General features: G+C 43.2%; 1 protein-coding gene across 2 annotated transcripts; it reads right to left on the bottom strand.

The window, feature by feature from the left end:
* Positions 1–2,393: 2,393 nt before the first annotated feature.
* Positions 2,394–23,245, bottom strand: LOC105841612 (protein 4.1). 2 transcript variants are annotated; one of them, XM_012690246.4, is made up of 8 exons: positions 22,779–23,241; positions 10,802–10,921; positions 7,196–7,343; positions 6,386–6,502; positions 5,377–5,560; positions 4,626–4,763; positions 3,732–3,917; positions 2,394–3,283 (listed from the first exon to the last, which is right to left on the bottom strand). In XM_012690246.4, the coding sequence occupies exons 2-8, from the start codon at positions 10,916–10,918 to the stop codon at positions 3,175–3,177; spliced, it is 999 nt and encodes a 332-aa protein (XP_012545700.1). In that variant the 5' UTR covers positions 10,919–10,921; positions 22,779–23,241; the 3' UTR covers positions 2,394–3,174. The 2 variants fall into 2 exon arrangements, with proteins under 2 accessions (XP_012545700.1, XP_062530430.1); XM_062674446.1 differs by lacking the exons at positions 2,394–3,283; positions 3,732–3,917 and having other exon boundaries at positions 3,943–4,763; positions 22,779–23,245.
* Positions 23,246–23,521: the final 276 nt, after the last annotated feature.

Genomic DNA, 23,521 nt, shown 5'->3' with positions numbered 1-23,521 from the left:
AATGACTTGACGTCTCTCGGAGTCCACACGTGCAGGCCGGAATGTCGTTGTATGGTAATCTAATTTAAAACATCTGTGCTGAAGCTTCTACGTGTCACGTTAAAATTGAACGTGATTTAGAAATAAATATATGTGCATAAGGCATTTTTACTCCATTGAAAGTCACCTACACTCATAAACCATATTAGGGACATAAGTAAGCTTCAAAAATCCTGTTTAAAGAAAAACATGTCGTATGTAGAATGTAGATGGGTGAGCAAGCTACCACATTATACTATTCGTTGTGATATCACAATGATTTTCGTTGCCTCGATTAAATATATAATGATTATGCGGCCCTTCAACAGGATTGCTGTACTGCTTCAGGTTAGAAATAGACAGAATGGTGGTCTGTACCAACCAGTGCGGGCTTACTATACGCTCTACCATAAGTATTTATGCAAATATTTTGTGGGTTTCACTTAAAAAGCACGTGATATTTTATAACTTTGTCGTCAAAGTCGTTCGTGAGCACTTTTTGAGTATGTGTTCTTGGTAATAATGGGTAGCTGCGGTATGCCAACACCAACACAACCGCATCTCTCGATTCTATCCGATGATTTACAATAATAAGGTAATTCTCCACAAAACTTGTGTTGCGGACTGCTCTGGGGTAGACCAGTGAGTGATGTCTTATAAAATAAAAGAGTGGACTGTAAAACGATAGGTATAATATTTGAAGTCGTCGTTGCCTAAAGGATAAGACGTCCGGTGCATTCGTATCTAGTATAGCGATGCAACGGTGTTCGATTCCCGCTGGCGGGTACCAATTTTTCTAATGAAATACGTACTTGACAAATGTTCACGATTGACTTCTTTTTTTTTTTTTTTTATTCCTACCTAAGCTGAGAGCCTTAGGGGCTATTTCAGCGTAACCCTAACTTTTGTAGGTGAGCTCACGGGGCTCAAACCTGATGACGTTGCTAACACGAACCCTAGCAAGAGCCGTGCTTCGCAGAATCTACCACCGGATCGGAAACGCGACCCACTGAGAAGATCTGGCGAGAAACTCAGTGGGCTGTGTCTGAGAGTTAATTTACTCGTCGAGCCCTTCGTCGCAAGCGACGGGTTCGACGAGAACGGTGACCGGTGCTTGAAGTACCTAAAAGCACCGTTAGTGGATCGGGAGGATCCGAGATGACGTGTTTTGGGTGAAGTCGACTGCTTTCCATTCTGCCCTGGTACCTACCTGGTACCTACCCGTGCGAACTCACGCGAGGTTATACCACCTGTAATTACGCAAATTACAATTTTGCGGGTTTGACTGTTATTACACGATGTTATACCTTCACCGTGGAAGTCAATCCCCCACTTCGATAAAGTGGCGCTACACGAATACCTTCCTTCATCGTGGCCGCCGGAAACTACATTCCTGATCCTGTGGACCGAAAGGTAAACAGTCGACGTCGCCCCAAACACGTCATTTCGGATCCTCCCGATCCATTAACAATGCTTTTAGATACCTCAAGCACCGGTCACCGTTCTCAAAGCAAATTAACTCACAGACGCAACTCTCTGAGTTTCTCACCGGATCTTCTCAGTGGGTCGCGTTTCTGATCCGGTGGTAGATTCTGCGAAGCACGGCTCTTACTAGCACTAGTTTTGGCAACGTCCACAGGTTAGGGCCCCGTGAGCTCACCTACTCGCCCGGTTACCTTAGGTGACTAGCTAAGGTAGTATTTTTTTTTTTTCGATACAAGTGCATAGGGCGTCTTATTCTGTAGCCCGCGACGACTTCATGTGGTAGCGTTAAGGAACATTATAAGGGTTCATCCCATAGCTGCATGATGCATGGATAAAGTATCCCTTGTGAAGTATCCTGGACTAATTGAGCGGTTCCACGTAAGAAAACAGTCCGCTCCGGCGGCGAACGGATCCAGTGATAAAAGGACCTGTCTGGATGATCTCAAATAATCACAAATTTTTGATACTTAATATTTTTTTACGAGACAGCACCACATGTAGTTCTTGAAACATCCACAACAACAATACACGCGTTCACGAGGAGTTTGAAAACGAGATTTTAAAACGTATGACTCATTCTTCTCTAACATATTCATTTACGTCTTCTTCTTTCAGTGCCTCTTCAATCCTGAAGGTTGGCCGTTAGCTTCCTGTATTCATTTCTGTCAGCAGCCAACCGGAACAGCTGTTCGACGGAGGCAATACCGGTCCCCTCCCGGATATTCCGGAGCCATGACTTCTTTCTTCGCCCAGCACGTCTCTTTCCGTCCATTACGTCATTTACGTCACTAAAGTATAAATCCGCAGCTTCCGACCGAACTCTGAGCGCCCGTGAGGCTTCGCAGGTTCACCTGAGCTGACGAGAGAAAAAATAGAAATAAAACACGTCATTATCTGTCGGCAGATTTTAATTATAATAATAATGGCACTTGCGTTCTAAACATTACAATGCTATTTATATAAGCAGCTTACAATTTAAATCTTAAAAGCTAAAAGTTGATGAGCACTAGGAGCAAGAAGCAGTAGGAGCAGAGGAAGTTGATTCTGCGACGTCGGTACTTGGAGGGGCGGAGCGCCCGCCGGCGCCGCACCCACTAACTACACTGTGCTGAGCGCTCATCAAAATAAAAACAACAAAGTATCTACTCAAGTCTGCTTCCAGACGCTTGATAGTTTTATTTGTAGGTATAACGACAATGGGAAGATCTTCCACCGAGCGGGTGATATTGCTCGGTAGACCGACGGTCCGAATGTTGTTCAGAACTTGTACATATGCAAGCTTATCTTGAAAATGTTGTAAGCGATTTTTTTGTTTTTTTCATTTCCCTTGTAGGCAGACGAGCACACGGCCCACCTGATGGTGAGTGGTTACCGTCGCCCATGGACTTCAGCAATTCCAGGGGCAGAGCCAAGCCGCTGCCTACCAGATTCAGGCGTCTGTCAAATATCTTGTGTTCTGTGTTGGCTATCGTCACATATTCATTTCCGACGAAGTTCGCAAGTACTGACTGTATGTGTGCGATGGCCGCCGTGAGCCGTCATGAGTACCGAAGCAACTGGAACATCTCTCGTATTGAAACATTGTAGACACGTACATACAAAACGAGTAATAAACATTCACTCAAATGGATCTCTGTCTAGGAGCCAGCAATCAGTCGAATAGGTTCAGCATCAGGAGGTCAGGTGTGGTGGGCGCGCCCGCAGCTGGCGGAGCGTGCGGCGGCAGGACGGAGAGCCCCAGGCTCCGTGCCGACCCGGGACAGACACCGGAGCCTCTCGTCTGTAACACGAATATAGTATTAATAGTGTTATTCATTGATGATGAAAGGCCGAGACCGATGTAAATAGAAAGATTTGATTCGAGCCGTACACCCCAGCAGATGGTAATAAGAAAGTAGAAAGAAGAAGAAGATTGTTATTACTGGTGGCAGGACCTCTTGTGAGTCCGCGTGGGTAGGTACCACCAACCTGCCTATTTCTGCCGTGAAGCAGTAATGCGTTTGAAGGGTGGGGCAGCCGTTGTGACTATACTGAGTCCTTAGAACTTATATCTCAAGGTGGGTAGCGCATTTACGTTGTGTATGTCTACGGGCTCCAGTAACCACTTAACACCAGGTGGGCTGAGAGCTTAAATACTAATGTTCTTATTGTCATGGGCGACGCTTGCTTTCCAGTTAGTATATCATCGAACTGTAAGCTTAAAATATCGAACAATCCAAGCCTCGTACCTAAAAAATATGTGATGCTCCACGCTGCACTTCCACAGCTTCTTGCAAGCTCTCGTCGAGGGCAGCTTGAAGCTCACGTCCGTCTCGAACTCATCGAACTCGCTGGCCCGCAGCTTCAGGGTAAACGAGCGCTTGTTGTAGCTCATCTTTATTATCTTCGGCCACGGGAAGCGGCTCAGCACCACGCTGCGGATTTCACATCATCACATTTGCAGGCTCGCGACCCTGACCAGGCGCCGGGCCGTCGTCAGCCCTTCACACGTCTGCAAGCCTTCTGGAGGTTGAGGAAATTAAGTTGTTGAAATTAAACAAACCGAGAGTGTCATGGACCCCCCGCTCCTTTATGTACAGATCTGATCCTAACTGTGGAGACCTGGGAAATGTGGACTAGTTTTTTTCAACACACATCAAACAATTTTGGTTGCGATGAATGGTCAGGGCTATGAGGTGTAACCGCGGGGGGGGGGGCGCGGAATTGCTCGACTCCTGGAGGCCGGGCCTCTGGTGTCGCTGGCGCGTGTTTGAGTGTTTGTCAGCAATAAGAAAACAAAAAATGTTTATTGTTTTTAGCGCAAAATGAATGTGAATGTGCACTTTTTGGCATGTGAGGTGTACGAGTCATGTATCGTACAGAATACGCGCGTGCCATATACGATACATGACTCGTACATGAGGTGTGAGGTGTAAGGCGTGAGATGTGAGGTATGAGGCGTGAGATGTGAGGTATGAGGCGTGAGATGTGAGGTGTGAGGTGTGAGACGTGAGACGTGAGGTGTGAGACGTGAGGTGTGAGGTGTGAGACGTGAGGTGTGAGACGTGAGGTGTGAGACGTGAGGTGTGAGGTGTGAGACGTGAGGTGTGAGACGTGAGGTGTGAGGTGTGTAGTGTCGGTACCCTTCGTTGCAGAGCGCGAGTCCCGCGGCGGAGAGTGCGAGCGTGACGTCACGCGCGGCGTGCGTGTGCGCGCCGTACAGCGGCAGGCGCGCGGCGCTCGCCAGGTACTGCAGCTCCGCCTGCGCCGGACTCATGCCCCTGCCGACCGACAGCCGATCAACCGACCGCTCATTCATACCAAGTTTTGGGATATAATATATTAGTGCAATTAGATTAGTGTCTTCGTCTTGAAGGTTCTTGGTTACTTTGGTCAGGTTACTCGGCGGCCAACAAGCTACATGGAAAAATTGACTGTGGTGGGCAAGGCAGAAGGGAAATGACCCGCCGGCCGGCCGCCAAACCGTTGGTCAGATCAGGCGCTCACTGGACTCTCTGTTGCGATCGCCCTGCGAGGAACCGAAAACCGAAGGAAATGGAAACTGATGGTACAAAGAGCCACGAAGAGCTTTCAGGAACACGACCTTCAGTAATGAAATATGCGACTAAGAAGAAGAGAACCACATTACTGTCAGTCAGAATTGTAAATTGGATATTGAACAAAATGTAACTGACAAAAAATGTAGAGGGGGAAGAGGTCGACCGAAAAAGACATGGAGTGTGTGAGTGACATAATGAGAGAGAGAGGAGTGAGATGACGACTGATAGAAGAGAATGAAAGAGAAGAATTCACTGTGTCGATCCCCCTAGTGGGATAAGGAGGAGACAAAGAAGAAGAAATAAGTTTTGGCATCGGCAAACCATGGAGCCGTACCTGTGTTTCAGATAGAGGGCGTGCACGTTGTCCTGCAGGGCGGAGCGCGCGAGGGGCGCGGGTGGGGGCGGGGCGGCCGCCAGCAGCGCCCCACACTGACACCCCGCCCCGTGGTCTCCCGCCGCCGCCTGCAGCTCGTACGAGCTCAGCAGCGCTAGAGTGATGGGGGAGCAGGGCAGCCGACCTGCGGACGTTCAGGACGCTTAGAACTGAAGAACACTCCTTCGTCACCGTACCCGCACACACACACTCTAGCCCAATACAACACACAGGCACACTACAAGTAATGAATAATTACAGTTCAATGAGACTAAGTCCTCATGTCTCAAGGTAGACAACGACTCACAGCGCATTGGGCTCCGTTAGCTACTCAACACCAGGAGAGTCGTGAGGCTCGCTCCTCCGCACACCTATACCAATCACAATCCTTAGAAAAAATCTAATATTTCCAGCTACGCGCGGACGGATAGCTCACAGGCTCAACCTGAGAGAATTTGCTAACACTAGCCCCAGCATGAGCTTCGCCGAATCTATCACTGGACCGAAATGGCGACCCACTGAGAAGATCCGGCAAGAAAACAATCGTTTGTGTCTATGGGAAAATGATTCCTACTACTTCTGCGGCTCATGAAAACTGAATACAATATAGTAAATTGTTTGTGTTATCATAACTGCACTTTCCCCGCTTCTTACTTACAGACAGCTTGCGAAGTTCAATCGGCCATCAGTACTCTCCGCCACTAAGTGCCAGTTCTATGGATACTTATTTGTAGATTGTTTTTTTTCTCTACCTATACTGATAGCCTTGAGAGGCTATTTCAGCGTAACCTTAACTAGTAGGCGACATCGACTGCTTTCCATTCCATTGGGAATGTAGTTGTCGGCGGCCACGAATAGAGGGTTCTTGTGTCGTGCCGCTTTATCGAAATGGATAGATTGGTGTTAATTTTTTATTGAAATCAACTGTTAAAATTAGCTTTAGATAAATTAGTTTTACATGAAATCATACCTTCGGCAATATCCTTCTTGACGGCCAGACCGATTTGGTATCTGGACACTTCATCCTCCAGCGCCGTGGGTTCCGGGGGGTAGAATTTAACAGCAAACATTACTTCCCAGGGTTCATCTGTTAGATTTTTTCGAAGGTCACTGGTTATCTTTCAGTCAATCTGTCATAAGCTTTAATATTCGCAGTAAAAACAAAAGCTAGACAGATGAAGAGGCGGAATTCGCAACTAGACGTCCTCTTTGCGCAGTCTATTCAGACTTCTGATCTAATTCTTAATCTTAACAACATTGGCAAGACCAGAGCTAACTCTTCAAACTTTGTATTGTGCCCGAAATCTGCATTGTGGTACTACGCTAGTCCCATAAAACAGTTATTAAAACAGCTAATTTAAAAAAATAGCGTCTTAAAGTGATATAAGGTCCTAAAACTTTGCTATACGGTTCTAAAACCCACCTCAATGCTACAATTCCATCACACAGTACTACATTTATGCAGAAAACAGATTTGCTTCATAGTAATATCAAACTTGTGGTAGCTTACTGGTGGTAGGACCTCTTGTGAGTCCGCACGGGTAGGTACCACCGCCCCGCCTATTTCTGCCGTGAAACAGTAATGCGTTTCGGTTTGAAAGGTGGGGCGTTGTAACTATACTGAGACCTTAGAACTTATATCTCAAGGCGGGTGGCGCATTTACGTTGTAGATGTCTATGGGCTCCAGTAACCACTTAACACCAGGTGGGCTGTGAGCTCGTCCACTAAGCAATAAAAACATACCGAACGAGGTTGTTGGCGTAATTGTCTCAAACTTACTTCTAAAAGTCTTGGACAGTCGCTTGTTGAGATCGACCCACACCCTGGGGTCCCCTCGCTGGAGGTGCAGAAGTCCAAAGTAATCTTTCTCGGCGACGTCAAGGTCCTCGCAGATTCTGTCTAGCAGGTCTTCACCGCGGGCTTTCCGCTGGAACATTGATTGAGTAGATTGAGTAATTAGGCGATGGGATTTTGTAGATAATAAATACTTTTATTAGCCACGCCATTGTGAAAATACAGATCGACAAATAAAATATGATTTTTGGTATTTGTAAATCTAAATTTTAGTCTAAATATTTAAAATAATGAATCTCATCCCACATATTTGGGGTCAGCATAAACCTTTAAAGTAGGGGTCAGCGCAGTCTTATTGACTTTGACATTGGAATTTGACACGAGCTGTCCAACGACGCGCTGCCTGCCTGACGCCAACGCTCGCTGGATTTTCCTCCTTTAACCATGTCTCCATGTCAATGTCCGTAGTGAGGCGCTTTTTTTTTGCTCTTTTAGTACATATGTTTTTTGGTTTCATTCTGTCCATTTAAGATATTGTTACGCCGGTAAGAGTAAAGCCATCTATCGCCAAATAGTCGAACGAATATCGAAGGATCTAGTAGTATCTACAACGCTCGAGAAGTACAACGTCATCTATTGTCAGATAGCGGAAACTACTACTAGAGATGTGTGGAATATTCTCGATAATTCTAGGGATGAGGTATCGGCTATAAAAGCGTTGTAGAGATGGCACGGAGTCAGTCAGTAACCGAACTACTTGAAGCGAAACAGCGAACGAATCACCTGAAGCGAAGCGGAACAAGCGAATTGAGAGTTTTAAAGTGTTTGTTGAGTGTTTTAAGTGTTCTAAGTGTTGAATACAGTTTTTAGTTGTACTTTGGTTAAATTTTATTTATCCCGAACCCCAGCGCGTAGCAATAGTAAGCATTTACACTAAATGATTGAGACTTTAATTTAACATTATATTTTAAAGTCAGTGGGCATAAGCTCGCATTATGACGTCTATACGCTCTAGTAAACACTTCAGTACATACGTCAGTCAGTTCATATGCAATCAAAGCAATGAAAATGTATGCGTAGTTATTAATACAAAGTGGAAGGAATATTTAATGTCTTCAGTAAATCATAAAGCTGTTTCTCGGGCACGACATTGTATTATGATTGTAAAACCAAAATAATCCGACACAGGACCGGCTGCAAGTTGTTATTGAGACGGGAACCGGGTAGTAAGTGCGTGGATACTATTTCAGAAATAGACAAAACGATCTATATATCTCTATAGAGACGCGCCGTCAAATTTTTCCAATTGATTGGGAGATATCATTTTAATCTTATTAGTGAAAATTATTATCACATAAACGATTTTCTTAGGGACGACATTCAAAATAAATGATTTTTTTAATTATTTGTTGAATCATGGATGAATGAAAGGTAAATTATATAATATCATAATATCTTGCACTGCACTAAAATTCGCATGTCAAATAATTACTTATGTAATAACTCATTTTCACTGTGTTTAGTGAATAAATGTTTTCTTTCTTTCTTTATATATTGTTTCTTTAAAATTGGCATACTACTATTCTCCTTCTTCTCAATCATGGCACTCTTGATTTAGTAATCGTGGTAGTCTATGTAGTGTTAGAGGGAGCAGACTTGAAGCGTCTCAAAATGTCCCACCATATCTCCCTGCTCGAGGCAATTCTGGTGGATTCATTTAGGGGACCTCCCACTGTAGTTTTGATATGGTCGTTCCACCGCATTGATGACCTTACTTATAATAGAATACTTCAATTATATTGTAATAGCGATTACTTTAGAAGCTTTTATACAAATTCTAAATCTATGTGTCAAATGTGAGTAAGTCACTGAGCTCACGTATTCCTACAAGCAACGTAACTGACTAGGGCATTGTGTTGTAACACGGATATAAAGGAACAAGACAGATCGGTGAGACTTCTCTAAATAAAAGTTAACTTCATGTCCTTCTTCATGTCCTTCTTCAAACGAGGCTTGTGGAGAGTATTAAGCGGTAGGCAGCGGCTTAGCTCTGCCCCTGGCATTGCTGAAGTCCATGGGCGACGGTAACTACTCACCATCAGGTGGGCCGTATGCTCATCTGCCTACAAGGGCAATAAAAAAAAACTTAAAATAATAGTAAACTAAATTCAATTAAATCAATACTATAAAAAGCAAATTGTAACAGCTCTCTGTGATATCCACAAATGTTTATCCAGCACGCGGACGTGGGTGGAACAATCGTAAAATACCCGTAAAAGATCCTAAAGTGAGTCTACTAAAAACTGTGGTGTGCTCTTTAAAAACACTACATTGAAACACAATACATTGATCACGATCGAGTCAATTTGTTCATTACCGACATGCCCATTGATCACCAGTTTTAGTAGATCTCGTAAGCTGGCGAAATAAACCCATTAATGTTCTCGCCGGAACTTCTCAGTGTGTCGCGATTTCGATCCGGTGGTAAACTCAGCCAAGCACTACTCTTGTCAGGGCCAGTCATAGCAATTTTTCCTAGGTTAAACCCCGTGAGCTGCCTTACCAAACTATGAGCATATAGCCCCTTACGCTACCGACGATTAGGTAACGGAGAAAAAAAAAATTGGTGGGACCGTTTTTCATCTTTTGACACTAGTGCTTCGGAATGAATTAGACAATTATTGAACAGACACATTGTGTAGGTTCATAAGGTTTTTAAAATTCTTCATGTATTAATATAAGTTGATCAAATAAATGACTAACGATGTTTTATTATTCGAAATAAGCTTACGATTGTTAGTGCACAGTGAAACCCGATCACAGGCCGGTCAGATAATGGGTTAAGTATGAAAATACTCATTTGCTAAAACCATTCGCACATCACCAATCTTCTCTGATGTTATTGAGGCTGTTCAGAGATGGTACAACAAACGGACGAAGTGTCGTGTCGTACAACCTCTTTGACAGGAGATACGACCTACAACAACTAGACATAGACCAAGACAGAGATTTGACAGGAATTCAAAAATAAAGAGAGAAATGGAACGAGGGCGGACGTGACTAGCGGCAGGCAGTACTTTTTTTGACTTCCTTAAAGACGAACACGAACCAGACGACAATGAACGAATTGACCGTTTTCATATGTACATAAAATAGACGACAAAGGAACTAACCGACCGTTCACGAAGATTAAAATCAATCGGATAAGTCAAGTGATTTTTTTCCCTACTTAATCGTCGGTAGCCTAAAGGGCTATTCCAACTTCACGCGGACCAGTGAATGAGCTCACGGGTTCAACTTGAGAGAATTGCTAACACTGGCCCTAGCTAGAGCAGTGCTTCGCTGAATCTACCACCGGATCGGAATCGCGACCCACTGAGAAGATCTAACGAGAAACTCACTGGGTTGTGCAAATGGGTTAATTCGCACGTCGAACTTTTCATCGGAGGCCATGAGTTCGACGAGGACAGCCATGTGAGCGCACAGAGAAGATACAACCATTAATTTTATACGAGTCTTCGAAACACATCAAGATATTGATTGAGGCACTACGAAGTCTGCCGGGTCAACTAGTTCGTAAATAAAACTCACGTGTACTTCGATGGTGATATGGTCACCGTCGAGGAGTTCCACCCGCACTCTTCGCACCCCCCTCACCGCCTTCTCTTCGCCGTCGTCAAAGGCTAACCTCCGCATACTCTCGCGCATTCTCTGAAATAATCGTTTAGAGACATGAGTACTATCAAATGATAATCACTACATAGTATAAAACAAAGTCGCTTTCTCTGTCCCTATATCTGTCTGTCCCTATGTATGCTTAAATCTTTAAAATTACGCAACGGATTTTGATGCGGTTTTTTTAATAGATAGAGTGATTGAAGAGGAAGGTTTATATGTATAATAACATCCATGAAATAGTGGAGAAATCAATAATAAACTACGGTTTCCGAAGCGAAGCGAGGGCGGGTCGCTAATATAATTATAAACCTTACAAATGTAACAAAGAAGCTTCATTTACATTATTAATTTGTATTTGGACATGGCTGCGTTTAAAACTTCCCAAAATCAATGCGAGGTTTCTTGGAAGAAAATACTTTGTGATTTAAAGTGGACGGAATCCGGTTTTTTGTTATTTTTGTTTGTTTTCGATCACAAAAAAAGGATATAGGAAACCTTTTATCTCAAAGAAAGATACTGTTAACGAGGAATCTTTTTACACAAACGCGAGTGGAGCCGCGCGTAAAAGTTAGTGATAAATATCATGATTATGACAACACAAACGTAACTTGTTCTTTATTGCTTAGATGGGTGGACGAGCTCACAGTCCATCTGGTGTTACGGCCTGGCCACGGGGATCGGCGGTGCGAACAGCGAAGCGGTGGACGAGGCGACCATTCGCGCAGCACCGTTTGCAGGCCACGGGTACTCACGTTCGCCGCCGCGACTAGTAAGGAAGTCCGACAGCGAAATGTCTATATCGAAATTATCTCGATATTGCTTACAAATTAATAGTTTTTTGGTTCAGGACCTATTATTTGGAAAAGATTGTGAAGTACATGATTTGAATAAGAATCGGAGTATATCTATAGATGGAGAATTCCACAAGAAGTACGAGAAATACTTTGGGTGGCTAGACTTCCAAATAGCTGGTCTAGCTAGTATTTCAGCTAAATTTTTTTTATTGCTTAGATGGGTGGATGAGCTCACAGCCCACCTTGTGTTAAGTGGTTACTGGAGCCCATAGACATCCACAACGTAAATGCGCCACCCACCTTGAGATATAAGTTCTAAGGTCTCAAGTATAGTTATAATGGCTGCCTCACCCTTCAAACCGAAACGCATTACTACTTCACGGCAGAAATAGGCAGACGGGTAGTACCCACCCGTGTGGACTCACAAGAGGTCCTACCACCAGTAATTACGCAAATTATAATTTTGAGGATTTCATTTTTATTACACGATGTTATTCCTTCACCGTGGAAATCAATCGTGAACATTTGTTGAGTACGTATTTCATTACAAAAATTGGTACCCGCCTGATATTCGAACACCGGTGCATCGCTCAACACGATTGCACCGGACGTCCGTTAGGCCACGACGACTTTAAAAATATAAAATAAAAAATAAATAAAAAATATAAAAATTTCGGCGTTAATTTTTCGCGGCGAAAACAACTAAACTCATTTAATCACTGTACTATTCGCCGCGACTACCGCTCGACTTCGTGGCTCGCGCCGTCCGTATTCATGCATTTGTTTTGCTCGCCCGCCGCATCGCGCGATTCGCTCGGTACATTTCGCCGGTCGCTTCGCCGGTCGCCGGTGCGCGTGGCTTGTTAGGTACATTTCTATGCGCTTATTTTAGTCGCTAGACGCTTCGCCGTTCGCACCGCGCGAATATTCGTATCGGCGAATGTCCCGTGGCCAGGCTGTTAAGTGGTTACTGTAGCCCATACACATCTACAACGTAAATGCGCTACCCACCTTAAGATATAAGTTCTAAGGTCTCAGTATAGTTACAACGGCTACCAAACCCTTCAGACCCACCTTTCAATTTGTGCCTTATTGCTTTGGGGTCGTACTCAATCATGATGATTGAATTGATGATGGGCCTACAACTACACTAGTAGCAAGCACATGTCACCCTGGTCCTCTTATAACCGTACTCGTTGTTCCCGTCAAAGAGTGTGACACCAAATCTAAATCATGACATCAGCCCACCGAGTTTCTCGCCAGACTTTCTCAGGTAGTAGATGTATTCGCGAAACAGCTGCCATCGTTCTGTCAGGCCTGCTTCAGTGGTGGAACTGATAGCAAACTACTCTTCTGGCTTGGCCTGACCTCACCCACCTGTACTAGTGACACTAGAAAGACTTCCAAGTCACCAGTAATTCTTCCATAAAAAAAACCTAAAAATCTATATTATGAGTTCTGATTCATGATTTTTTTTAAGCTTTAGAGCTTTTATAAAGTCAATAAATGTTGGTCATGATTGTCGCGTTCCTACTAAAGTGTAATAATGGATTGAACAAATTATTGCAGGCTTCGTGCTATGTCTAAATCAGTTCCTTAGCCTCGTGGTTGCAGGGCTGACAAATATACGGTTTAATTTAATATACGCATATCTTCTTTTCATTTTTCCAGCTTACGGTCCATCCGGTCTTGATTGGCTACCGGAGCTAATCAATATCTCGACGTGGACATCCACCATTCGTCTTGAATCATGAGCTGGAAACCCCACTATAGGATTTTCAGGGCCACTTTTTTTTTTTTTTTTTTTTTTTTTTTTTTTTTTTTTTTTTTTTTTTTTTTTTTTTTTTTTTTTTTTTTTTTTTTTTTTTTTTTTTTTTTTTTATTGCCCTTGTAGGCAGACGAGCATACGGCCCACCTGATGGTGAGTGGTTACCGTCGCCCATGGACTTCAGCAATGCCATGGGCAGAGCCAAGCCGCTGCCTACCGCTTAATACTCTCCACAAGCCTCGTTTGAAGAAGGACATGTCATAGCGCTCGGGAAACACCGTGGAGGGGAGCTCATTCCATAGCCGGATGGTACGTGGCAAAAAAGACCTCTGGAAACGCACTGTGGATGACCGCAGTGGCTCCAGGTAGTATGGATGAACTCTACTCCGGTGGCGGGCGGTGCGATGGTAAAAACGAGATGCCGGTATCATCTCGAACAATTCCTCAGAGCACTCCCCATGGAACATACGGTACAAAATGCAGAGGGAACCGAAGTCCCTCCGCAGACCCAGAGGTTCCAAACGATCCGTGAGACCGGGATTATCGACAATCCGAACGGCCCTCCTCTGTATGGAGTCAAATGGAAGAAGCTGGTATTTGGGAGCCCCGGCCCAGAGATGGGAGCAGTACTCCACGCGAGGCCGGACTTGTGCTTTATAAAGCAAAAGCCTTTGTCCAGGCGTGAAGTACCGCTTCGCTCTGTTGAGGACTCCCAGCATTTTGGACGCCAACTTGGCTTTGCCTTCCAAATGACTCCGAAACTGGACATCGCTCGAAATGTCGACCCCAAGTATCCCAATACTCTCGGAAGGTTGCAGGGATACTCCTTGGAATTGCGGCGCCATGACAAAGGGGTCCTTCTTCGCAGTGAACGCGCAAACTTGTGTCTTTAACGGGTTGAATTGAACCAAGTTCAATTCACCCCATTTGGAGACTCGCCCCAGAGAGTTCTCCACTTCAGACACAAGTTTTGATCGTCTCTCTTGCACCACGCTCCGAGAGAGACTCTGATGGCCGATATATCGCGCATCCCCCGTGCTGTCATCCGCATAGCAATGCATGCCATCAATAGACAGCATGTCATTGATATACAGGATGAAAAGCGTGGGGGAGAGCACCGAACCTTGTGGAACGCCAGCGTTAATGGTCATGGTATCAGAACAGTCACCGTCTACAACGACCGTGATGCTCCGCCCATCCAAAAAGCTAGCGATCCGCTTGCAGAGACCCTCGGGGATTCCGTAAGATGGTAGCTTCGACAGAAGTGCCCTATGCCAGACCCTGTCGAAGGCCTTCGCAATATCAAGGCTCACAGCAAGAGCCTCGCCCTTGCTCTCCAAGGCTTCAGCCCACCTGTGAGTAAGGTATACAAGAAGATCGCCAGCTGAGCGACCGTGACGGAAACCGTACTGTCGGTCACTGATCAGCTGGCGATCCTCCAGATACTTCAGGAGTTGTATATTAATTATTCGCTCCATCACCTTGGAAAGCAAGGAAGTTATCGCGATAGGCCTGTAGCTCGATGGGTCCGACCGGTCACCCTTCTTGGGGATAGGGTGGACGTGGGCAGTCTTCCAAGAAGACGGAACCCTGTTAGCGCAATAAGAGAGGCGATACAAACGCGTTAGCGCAGGCGTCAGCTCAGGGGCGCACGTTTTCAGAACCACTGCAGGGATGCCGTCTGGCCCGCTCGACTTATGGACGTCCAGGAGTCGGAGTTCCCGCCTGACTGCACACTGTGTAAAGCAGATCTCCGGCAGGGAACTATCACACCGGAGGATGTTCGGTGGTGTGGCACCCCCGTCGTCCACAGTCGAGTTCGAGGCGAAGAGTTTGACCAGAAGGTCAGCCTTCTCTTTCGCACTATGGGCCAGACTGTCATCGGACTTGCGTAGTGGTGGGAGACTAGACCTGCAAAAGTTACCTTCTGCAGCTTTGGCGAGCGACCAAAAAGCACGGCTCCCAGAGGGATAGCTCTTCAGTCGCTCGCCAATTCTAGCAACGTGCTCCGATTTCGCCCTGGCAATAACCTTCTTGTAGGACCTGGAAGCGGCGTTATATTTCCGCCTTTCCTCTGAGATGTTAGGATCCCGACGTCTCCTAGCATCATCCCATGCAACGTATGCGGACCGCTTGAGGTGTGCAGCATCCCTGCTGGCATTGTTATACCAGGGTCTGCTGCGACCCCCAACGGGCACTTCAGAGGAGGGAATAAACAATTCCATCCCCTGGAGCACCACGTCTTTAAGACGGTCCGCACAGACGTCAGGATCAGCAGAGGAAAAGCAGAACCGCCCCCATGGGTAGGATGCGTAAAACTCACGCAATCCATCCCAATCTGCTGACAAATACTGCCAAACTCTTCGATACCTGGTCGTCGTTCGACGACTAGGACGAGAGAGTGGTGTGGCAGCACGGATAAGGCAGTGATCAGACGATCCAAGTGGAGCGTCGACCACCACACTGTATCCGGCTGGATCGGTGGTCAGCAGAAGGTCCAACAGAGAAGGCTCGTGCCCCTCAATATCTGGGACACGGGTGGGCTGTGTCACCAGCTGGGAGAGGCCGTAGGCCAAGGCGAAATCGTAGGCAGTCCGACCCGAGAGGTCAGTGGTTCTGGACCCCAACCACTCTTGGTGATGAGCGTTAAAGTCTCCAAGAACCATCACCTCCGCAGATGGGTACTGCTCAAGCACGCGGTTAGTCCCCTCTTGCACATGCTCTATCAGAGCTGAACCTGCATCACTGCTGTGGGACCTGTACAGGCACGCGTAGACTCGGGTACAGCCCCCGTGATCTACGCGCAGCCACAAGAGGGACAGGTCCCGTTGTTCGAGACTTCCTAGACGGCGACAACAGACATCAGCCCGGACGAATACACACACCCCGGCTTTACGCAGGAAGTTGTGCTCCAATACGTAGCCGGGGTATTCAAGGTACGAAGTATCATCCGGAGCAGATATCTGCGTCTCCGTCAGAAAAAGAAGGGCAGGCTGCGCCGTCTCAAGATGGTGGTGTACGGCGTCGAGGTTGCTATGTAGACCCCTTACATTGCTGAAATCCACATTAAATGTGGAATGGGGAGTCGCCGACAAAACCCTTTTCCTTTTTCGAACTTTCATTTTTTTTTATTTTTTTTTATTTGGAGAGTGGGATTGGGCGGGGTAGGATGTTCGAGGCGAAATCGTGACAATACCTGAATAAAGCGCGGAGCACAGTACGTGCTCGACCACGGGTTGCGTGAGCGACTGACGCAGGGCATGGAAGGGCCCCCAGTCCACCCTGCGTGCGATCGCCGGGATCCACTCCGGTCTCCGACTCCGGCACGACGACCGCACGACAGGATTTTACACCGGTTGGCGGGACAGCTTCCCGGGGCGGAGTTTAGTAGTGACACCCGGGTTCAGGTCCCCAACTGACCGGCGGGCGGCGGCGAACACCGTTTCACTGGGTCTCCCTATACCCCCGTCAAACAATCACGTCCCGCGAGCTCACACGCACGTCTGCTCCGCATGTTCCAGGTATCGCCAAGATTCACCCCCAACAAGGAAGAGGAAAGGGTAGGAATAACACTGGCTCTCCAACCCACACGCCGGAACACAGCTAGGCTATTTGGCGGCGGACTCTAGTTGGAGGGTGGTCGCCAGCCAGTCGGACAAGTCCTACCACCGATTATGTATTCGGCTCCCGTTTTGCACCACCCAGGGGTTACTTGTAGGGAATCGCGGGTTAAACCTACGGAAGCGGGAAGCAATCAACCCCCAAAACCCCCACTTGATTCGAAGTAGATATGTGTCGTTCGCGAACGAACGAATCAAACGACCCGGGTCTCAAAATCCGCGCGAACGATAGGGTCACTTCAAAAAATATGAGTCGTTCACTAGATCGACTCGTTTAACAAAACCTGCGAATCAGAAGAAAAGAACCAGGGGTCATTTCGGGTTGCGGCGTCTTGCTTCGCGTCCGTCTCGGTTAGTCGTTCGTTGTGGCATAATGACGCATAGCGCATTTTCATTGTTTTGATCTCACGTAAACAATCGAACTATAACAGTTGCTTTAAACTGTCATTCAATACTAAACTTTATCCAGCCAGTGACCTGATAATATTAATTACGTCACAAATTGATGTGATAAACGGTAATCCAAACGTTCGACTGAACGGGTCGTACGAACCGGATCATTTTGTCAACAGGTCAGTACTGATCTGAATCTCTAAAATTGAACGAACGACACATATCTAATTCGAAGCACACACTGAACCCACACTCAATAAAGATTATTATGACATTGTAATATTATTTTGCATACATCATGATAAGAAATGAAATGGGGATCCTCCACATAATTCTATGTCTCACACAGCATCACAATTGAGGGGAGGGGCGGAGGGGGTTTAGAATTGAGCGCTGTTTGAAACATCCAATATTATTGACAGCGTTAGTTGAGTCGCTCTTTGTCTTTCCATCAAATTTAATTCCTTATTTTCACTTAACAGTCTCTTAAAAGGCAACAAATTGTTTTATTAATGACTAGCTGACCCGCCAGACTTCGTAGTGCCTCAATCGATAAATAAAAGACCTAAACTTTTGTATAAAATAAACTTAAAACAAACAAAAGGAATCCGTCCGACGGGGGACACATCAAAGGAAAAATAAAATTGTTATTTTTATTTAATTCCGAGCATTTTAATATTTATCTACCATTTTAAACCTTCTCTAGACTTCCACAAATAATTCAAGACCAAAATTAGCCAAATCGGTCCAGCCGCTCTCGAGTTTAGCGAGACTAATTAACAGCAATTCATTTTTATATATATCTTGTACCTTTAAACGGGGAGCAATTCTTGTATATTAATATATATATATATATATATATATATATATATATATATATATATATATATATATATATATATATATATATATATATATATATATATATATATATATATATATATATATATATATATATATATATATATATATATATATATATATATATATATAATCTGAATCTCGGAAACGGCTCCAACGATTTTCATAACATTTAGTATACAGGGGATTTCGGGGGCGATAAATCGATCTAGCTACGATTTATTTTCAGAAAATGTTGTTTTATTCGTGTTTTCAATAATCAACTCTTCCCGACATCTATTGGCGAATAATAATGCTATTTTTCTTAATTGAGGGCAACTAACCGCTTTAAAGAATCAACAAGATGGCGTTATCAAAAAAAAAACTTCATCGTCTAGTAGATTTAAATAGGACGACATTGTTCCTCTGGAGAATACAAAGAGAGTATTATTTAAAAGGCCGCGCCCAACATTAGATGGCATCCCTAATCACAAAGCTTTCTCTGTGATTGTCAGAGCGTGTCAGACGGCGATAGGGCGCGCTCTGAACCGCTTTACTGATTAGAAACAGCGGTTAGTTCTTGACCTTTACGAGAAAATCAGTAGGTATCGTTTTGCGAGGATATCACGTGTCCTAAGCATGACCGAAAGAAACGGTTGGTCAGGTGTGGAGAAAGATATTACGTCATCTTTAGTTACATAAATATGTCTATTAGCCCCCGCAGGGGTACGATTATACGAACCCTCTGATTGTAGGTTGCAGTCGTTAGTTAGCAATTGCAGGGACATATCATATCGCATAGCAGTCTTAAAACCTGGCTCGAATGAGGACATATTATAACACAGAGCAAACAACGTAGAAGGAAGTTCATTCTAGAGCCGCATGACTAGGGGCACTAGACAGGAGAGGTAAAAGTATCATCTTAAAAAAAAGATTATAAATTTTCAGGAAATCTCAACACCAATCTGAAGAATCGTAGAACTGATCCAGCCTTTTCGGAGACTTATGGGAACATACATACATTGACTTTTAAACATATATAGAAATCATACGCACGCTCCTACTGTTTCTGATGGTGAATACATAACATGATCAAAGTGGAATCAAAGGTCGGTCAGTACCATGTACCGGGTTTGTCTGGTTGACCATAATAGGCGAACTGCAAACGAAGAGTCTGTGTTTTCCAACCAAACTTCTTCAAAAGCAGTAAACTTCGCCACTTGACTCATCGACCTTTGTACAGAGTGAGTTTAATTAGCTATTACTTGACGTAATTACCGTGATGAGTCGGAATCTTAAGATCTCTTTAGTGGCTTCTTCAGAAGACTGTCTTATTGTTCGTTTATGTGAGCTTAATTGTGTGTCGGTCACATTCGACTTTTTTTCCTACTTAAGCTGATCTTTAGAGGCTATGCCAGCGTAACCGAGCTAGTAGAAGAGCTCACGGGGCTCTAATCAGAGGACGTTGCTAACATTAGCCCTAGTAAGAGCGGTGCTTCGTAGAATCTACCACCGGATCGGAAACGCGATCCACTGAGAAGATCCGGCGAGAAACTCCATGAAGAGGTTCTCTTCGTCTTTCTTCAAAGCGAGTTTTAGATGATGATAAACGGTCCATCAGCTCTCGACCCGGAAGTCAGCGGTCACTATCAAGTCGTGTGTAGCGTAGTGTAACCGAGGGTCATTGGTGTCTTCCGACGCGAAACACATTTCGCTGACAGAAATGAAGACATTAGTAGATGAAGGGAACATGATAGAATCACTACATAGTATAAAACAAAGTCGCTTTCTCTGTCCCTATGCATGCTTAAATCTTTAAAACTACGCAACGGATTTTGATGCGGTTTTGTTTAATAGATAGAGTGATCGAAGCGGAAGGTTTATATTTATAGGTAACATCCATGAAATAGTGGAGAAATCAATAATAACTTTACAGTTTCCGAAGCGAAGCGGGGGCGGGTCGCTAGTTTGTTATATGATACAAAATGTTAATTTAAAAAAAAAGGGCAACCAACTTTTGTCATTTGTACTTTTTCTTCATACATAACTCCTTCATCACATGCAATTTCTAAAAATAGCCTTTAAACTCAGAGTTATAAGCTCTAATATGGTTTATAGGTACTTAACACCTCAATTCAATGTAAAAATTCAAAATGTTTAAAATCTTAACCCCTTCATCCACTCATGTGTTTAAATGTCGTAAGGTGTGCGTAAGGGTTAATATCAAATCATAAAATGAGAAAATTTCAAGAAAACTCTGACCTTTTGGCACTGACAGGAATAAGCCGTGGCCACTGAAGTATGAAACCTATGGAAATGAAACGTCAACAAAAATGCGTGCCACTGTGACGTCATCTGGCCGCTAAACATGGCGGTTTTAGTGCTGCCCAGAAGATTTTAATGTTATTAGGTTTTATCGATAAACGAAACATTGTTATATTGTTTTCCTGCGAGTTACAGTGCTGAGTAAGAACGAGGTAGATATATGTTTATGTAAGTGCCTTCAAAATGGATGCTATTTAATGTTGTATAAGCAATTGTACGTATAGAAGAATATGTCGCGTCCCTATTATAAAGGTCTATGGCCGTGGCAGTCAGAAAAAAAACCGTTTGACATTGACGGACATCGGAAAGAGACGTGGCGTGCGATATATCTTATAGCCTTTAGACCGATCCGGGCGTAGCTGGAATAGCTATAAGCTACCAAAGCTACCAAAGAATAGGTAGGGAAAAAAAGGTCTGTGAAGCACTTATAGTGTTAATGTGCAGCCCAACTAACCCAAGCCCGCAATATTATAATTTGCGTAATTACTGGTGGTAAGACGTCTTGTGAGTTCGCGCGGGTAGGTACTACCACCCTGACTATTTCTGCCGTGAAGCAGTAATGCGGTTCGGTGTGAAAGGTTAGGCAGCCGTTGTACTGTAAAAATTGAGACCTTAGAACTCATGTCTCAAGCTAGGTGGCGGCATTTACTTTGTAGATGTCTATGTGCTCCGTTAGTCACTTAACATCAGGTGGACCGTGAGATCATTCACCCAAATAAGTAAAAAAAAAGAAACTAACAGTGCATATCAATGCACAAATCAAAACACAAATCACAATTCAAAATCATATCAAATTTCTATACGGGTAAAAAGATCGTAGGTTTAATTCTGTAAAACGTTTCTCGGTATTATGAACCCTGGATCTTGAATTCCGTGCATGCCTAGAGCATTCGTCACCGCCAAGGTTTCTTATAAATATCTACTTTCGGCGATGTTCGGATGCGAAATCCAGGTACGAATCTATCTAAAGTAGTGGTCCCGCAGTCGTCCACTATAATTAATTGAAATCATACGTTTGAACATTATTAAGGTTCTATTGTCAAAGACTATTTATCATATTTCTATAATCACAGATTTCGCCAAAACTACACTTTAGACAAATATTAACAAAGTCAAACAATATTTAATCTATTCTCAATTTGACCATGAACTTTATGCAATAAGAAAAGTTTGACAATAAGCAAATAGTATGCATGCGTGTGTGTGTCAAATAAATGTTAGTGTGTGTAATGTTTTCTTTATTGATTGAATGTATCTTTTATGCATTATTTAAAAAAAATATTAGTATTGTGCACTCCTTCTCTATATTCTCTATAAGTGTCGGAAATTTTATACTCCTCGGTCCGCGCAATTTTCGTAAAAAGGGATACAAAATTTTTGCTTCACGTATATATAAGACATCAAACAGAGTAACCTGAATTGCACTCTGACTGCGTTGATATAAGTTACATTTTATTTCACCGTCTGTACGTAACATAAGTAAAACAACAATTCGTACGTAACTAAATTGATTCTAGTTACCTGTATATCTAAACAACAATGTTTTAAAATTCCAATTTGTTCTAAAAATACTAAAGTTCTGTACAAAGAAAAATCATCTTTATCTTCTTTAGGTTAAGTTTTAAATAGTCTGTGAGTTTTAAATAAATTGTTGCTCTGTTGAAAATAGTATTTAAGTTGTTTGACTTAAAGTCCACATTGTAATTGTGCAAGTTAGATTTCTGGATTATAATTAAGTATTTTGTTTTTTTTTTAGGTAGGTTCCCATGTTAGCGAGATATTGGTGGATTTACCTCCCAGTGCTCCGACATGATAAGGAAAAGCATTCTTATGAAGTTTTTGGAAACATTTTTTTTATTTAAAAATAGTCTTCTTTTTGTAAATGTAAGTTAGTGTTTTTTTATAAAATTCATACTCTTACCATTTTAATTTCTTATATTGCAAATCGTCTATAATGGTATGTATGATTGAATTGTGATAATATTTGTATTATTATTATTACTACAAAATATAGTAAAATTGAGTATTGTGTCTGTGTAAACATTAAAATTTTATCACGCTAGTTTAATTACTCTAATTTACATAAATGTCTAGTACTTAGCCATTAAATAAATTAATAATTAACATAAAGTATATATTTATATACTCACAACTTATTTTTCTTGAAATATTTTCGGAATTCCTTTGCCGACCTTAACTTTAAGTTTAAAATAAACATTCGGAGAATGTCATAATGTACTTATCGACGCGGTCAACGCCTTTCCGAGTGGTCACACAACTTTACATTTAATTACCATAACACGCGCGATTTAAAAATAATATTAATCGAACTTAGTCCGTGAAATTTAAATATATATTTTTTTAAAAATATACTTATAAATACGGTCTTATACTTAAAACACAGTTAAACAGTTAAATTTCAAAGATTTAAACTAAATATGTAACATATTTAGTTTTTTAAAACAATTTTATGGTGATTAAAAAGTAATTTATTGGTAGGTATCAGAAAGCGCGGCATATCACGAGTTTCGCTGGCCATAAACTGGTTTTTGTTGGTTAGACTAATCTTGGAGCGTGGCTTGCTCTTACTGCGAGCGAAGTTTGTTTCTCTCTGACATTTCTCGACGGCGAGAAAGAGACAAAGCCACCTGAAGGTATTTTCTTTTGTAGGAGAACTATATTGTGATGCTAAGTTATTTTCTACTTAAAAACAAGATGTTAGGGTGGATATTTCGATGCATTGAATTATTTTAGAGATCGTAACACTGCACGCGGGAAAATTTTGTGCAATTGATTAATAAATTATTTTGTGTGATCCAAATCACCGTAATTAGTGTTAAATACAGATTTAGGTTGGTTTATTGACGATTTATCTTTTTTTTTTATTGCTTAG

Source organism: Bombyx mori, chromosome 20 (genome assembly GCF_030269925.1).
Source record: "Bombyx mori chromosome 20, ASM3026992v2".
NCBI lineage: Eukaryota > Metazoa > Arthropoda > Insecta > Lepidoptera > Bombycidae > Bombyx > Bombyx mori.
The sequence above is the reverse complement of the archived record's forward strand: the minus strand, read 5'-3'. Positions and strand labels throughout refer to the sequence as shown.

Bases quoted from the DNA above. Each gene is read 5' to 3' on its own strand.
- LOC105841612 (XM_062674446.1), bottom strand. From the start codon at position 10,918: ATGCGCGAGAGTATGCGGAGGTTAGCCTTTGACGACGGCGAAGAGAAG. The intron at 6,503-7,195 runs GTAAGTTTGAGA...AAAATCTAACAG, and splicing joins ACTGTCCAAGACTTTTAGAA to ATGAACCCTGGGAAGTAATG. The intron at 5,561-6,385 runs GTATGATTTCAT...GAACGTCCGCAG, and splicing joins CAAGAAGGATATTGCCGAAG to GTCGGCTGCCCTGCTCCCCC.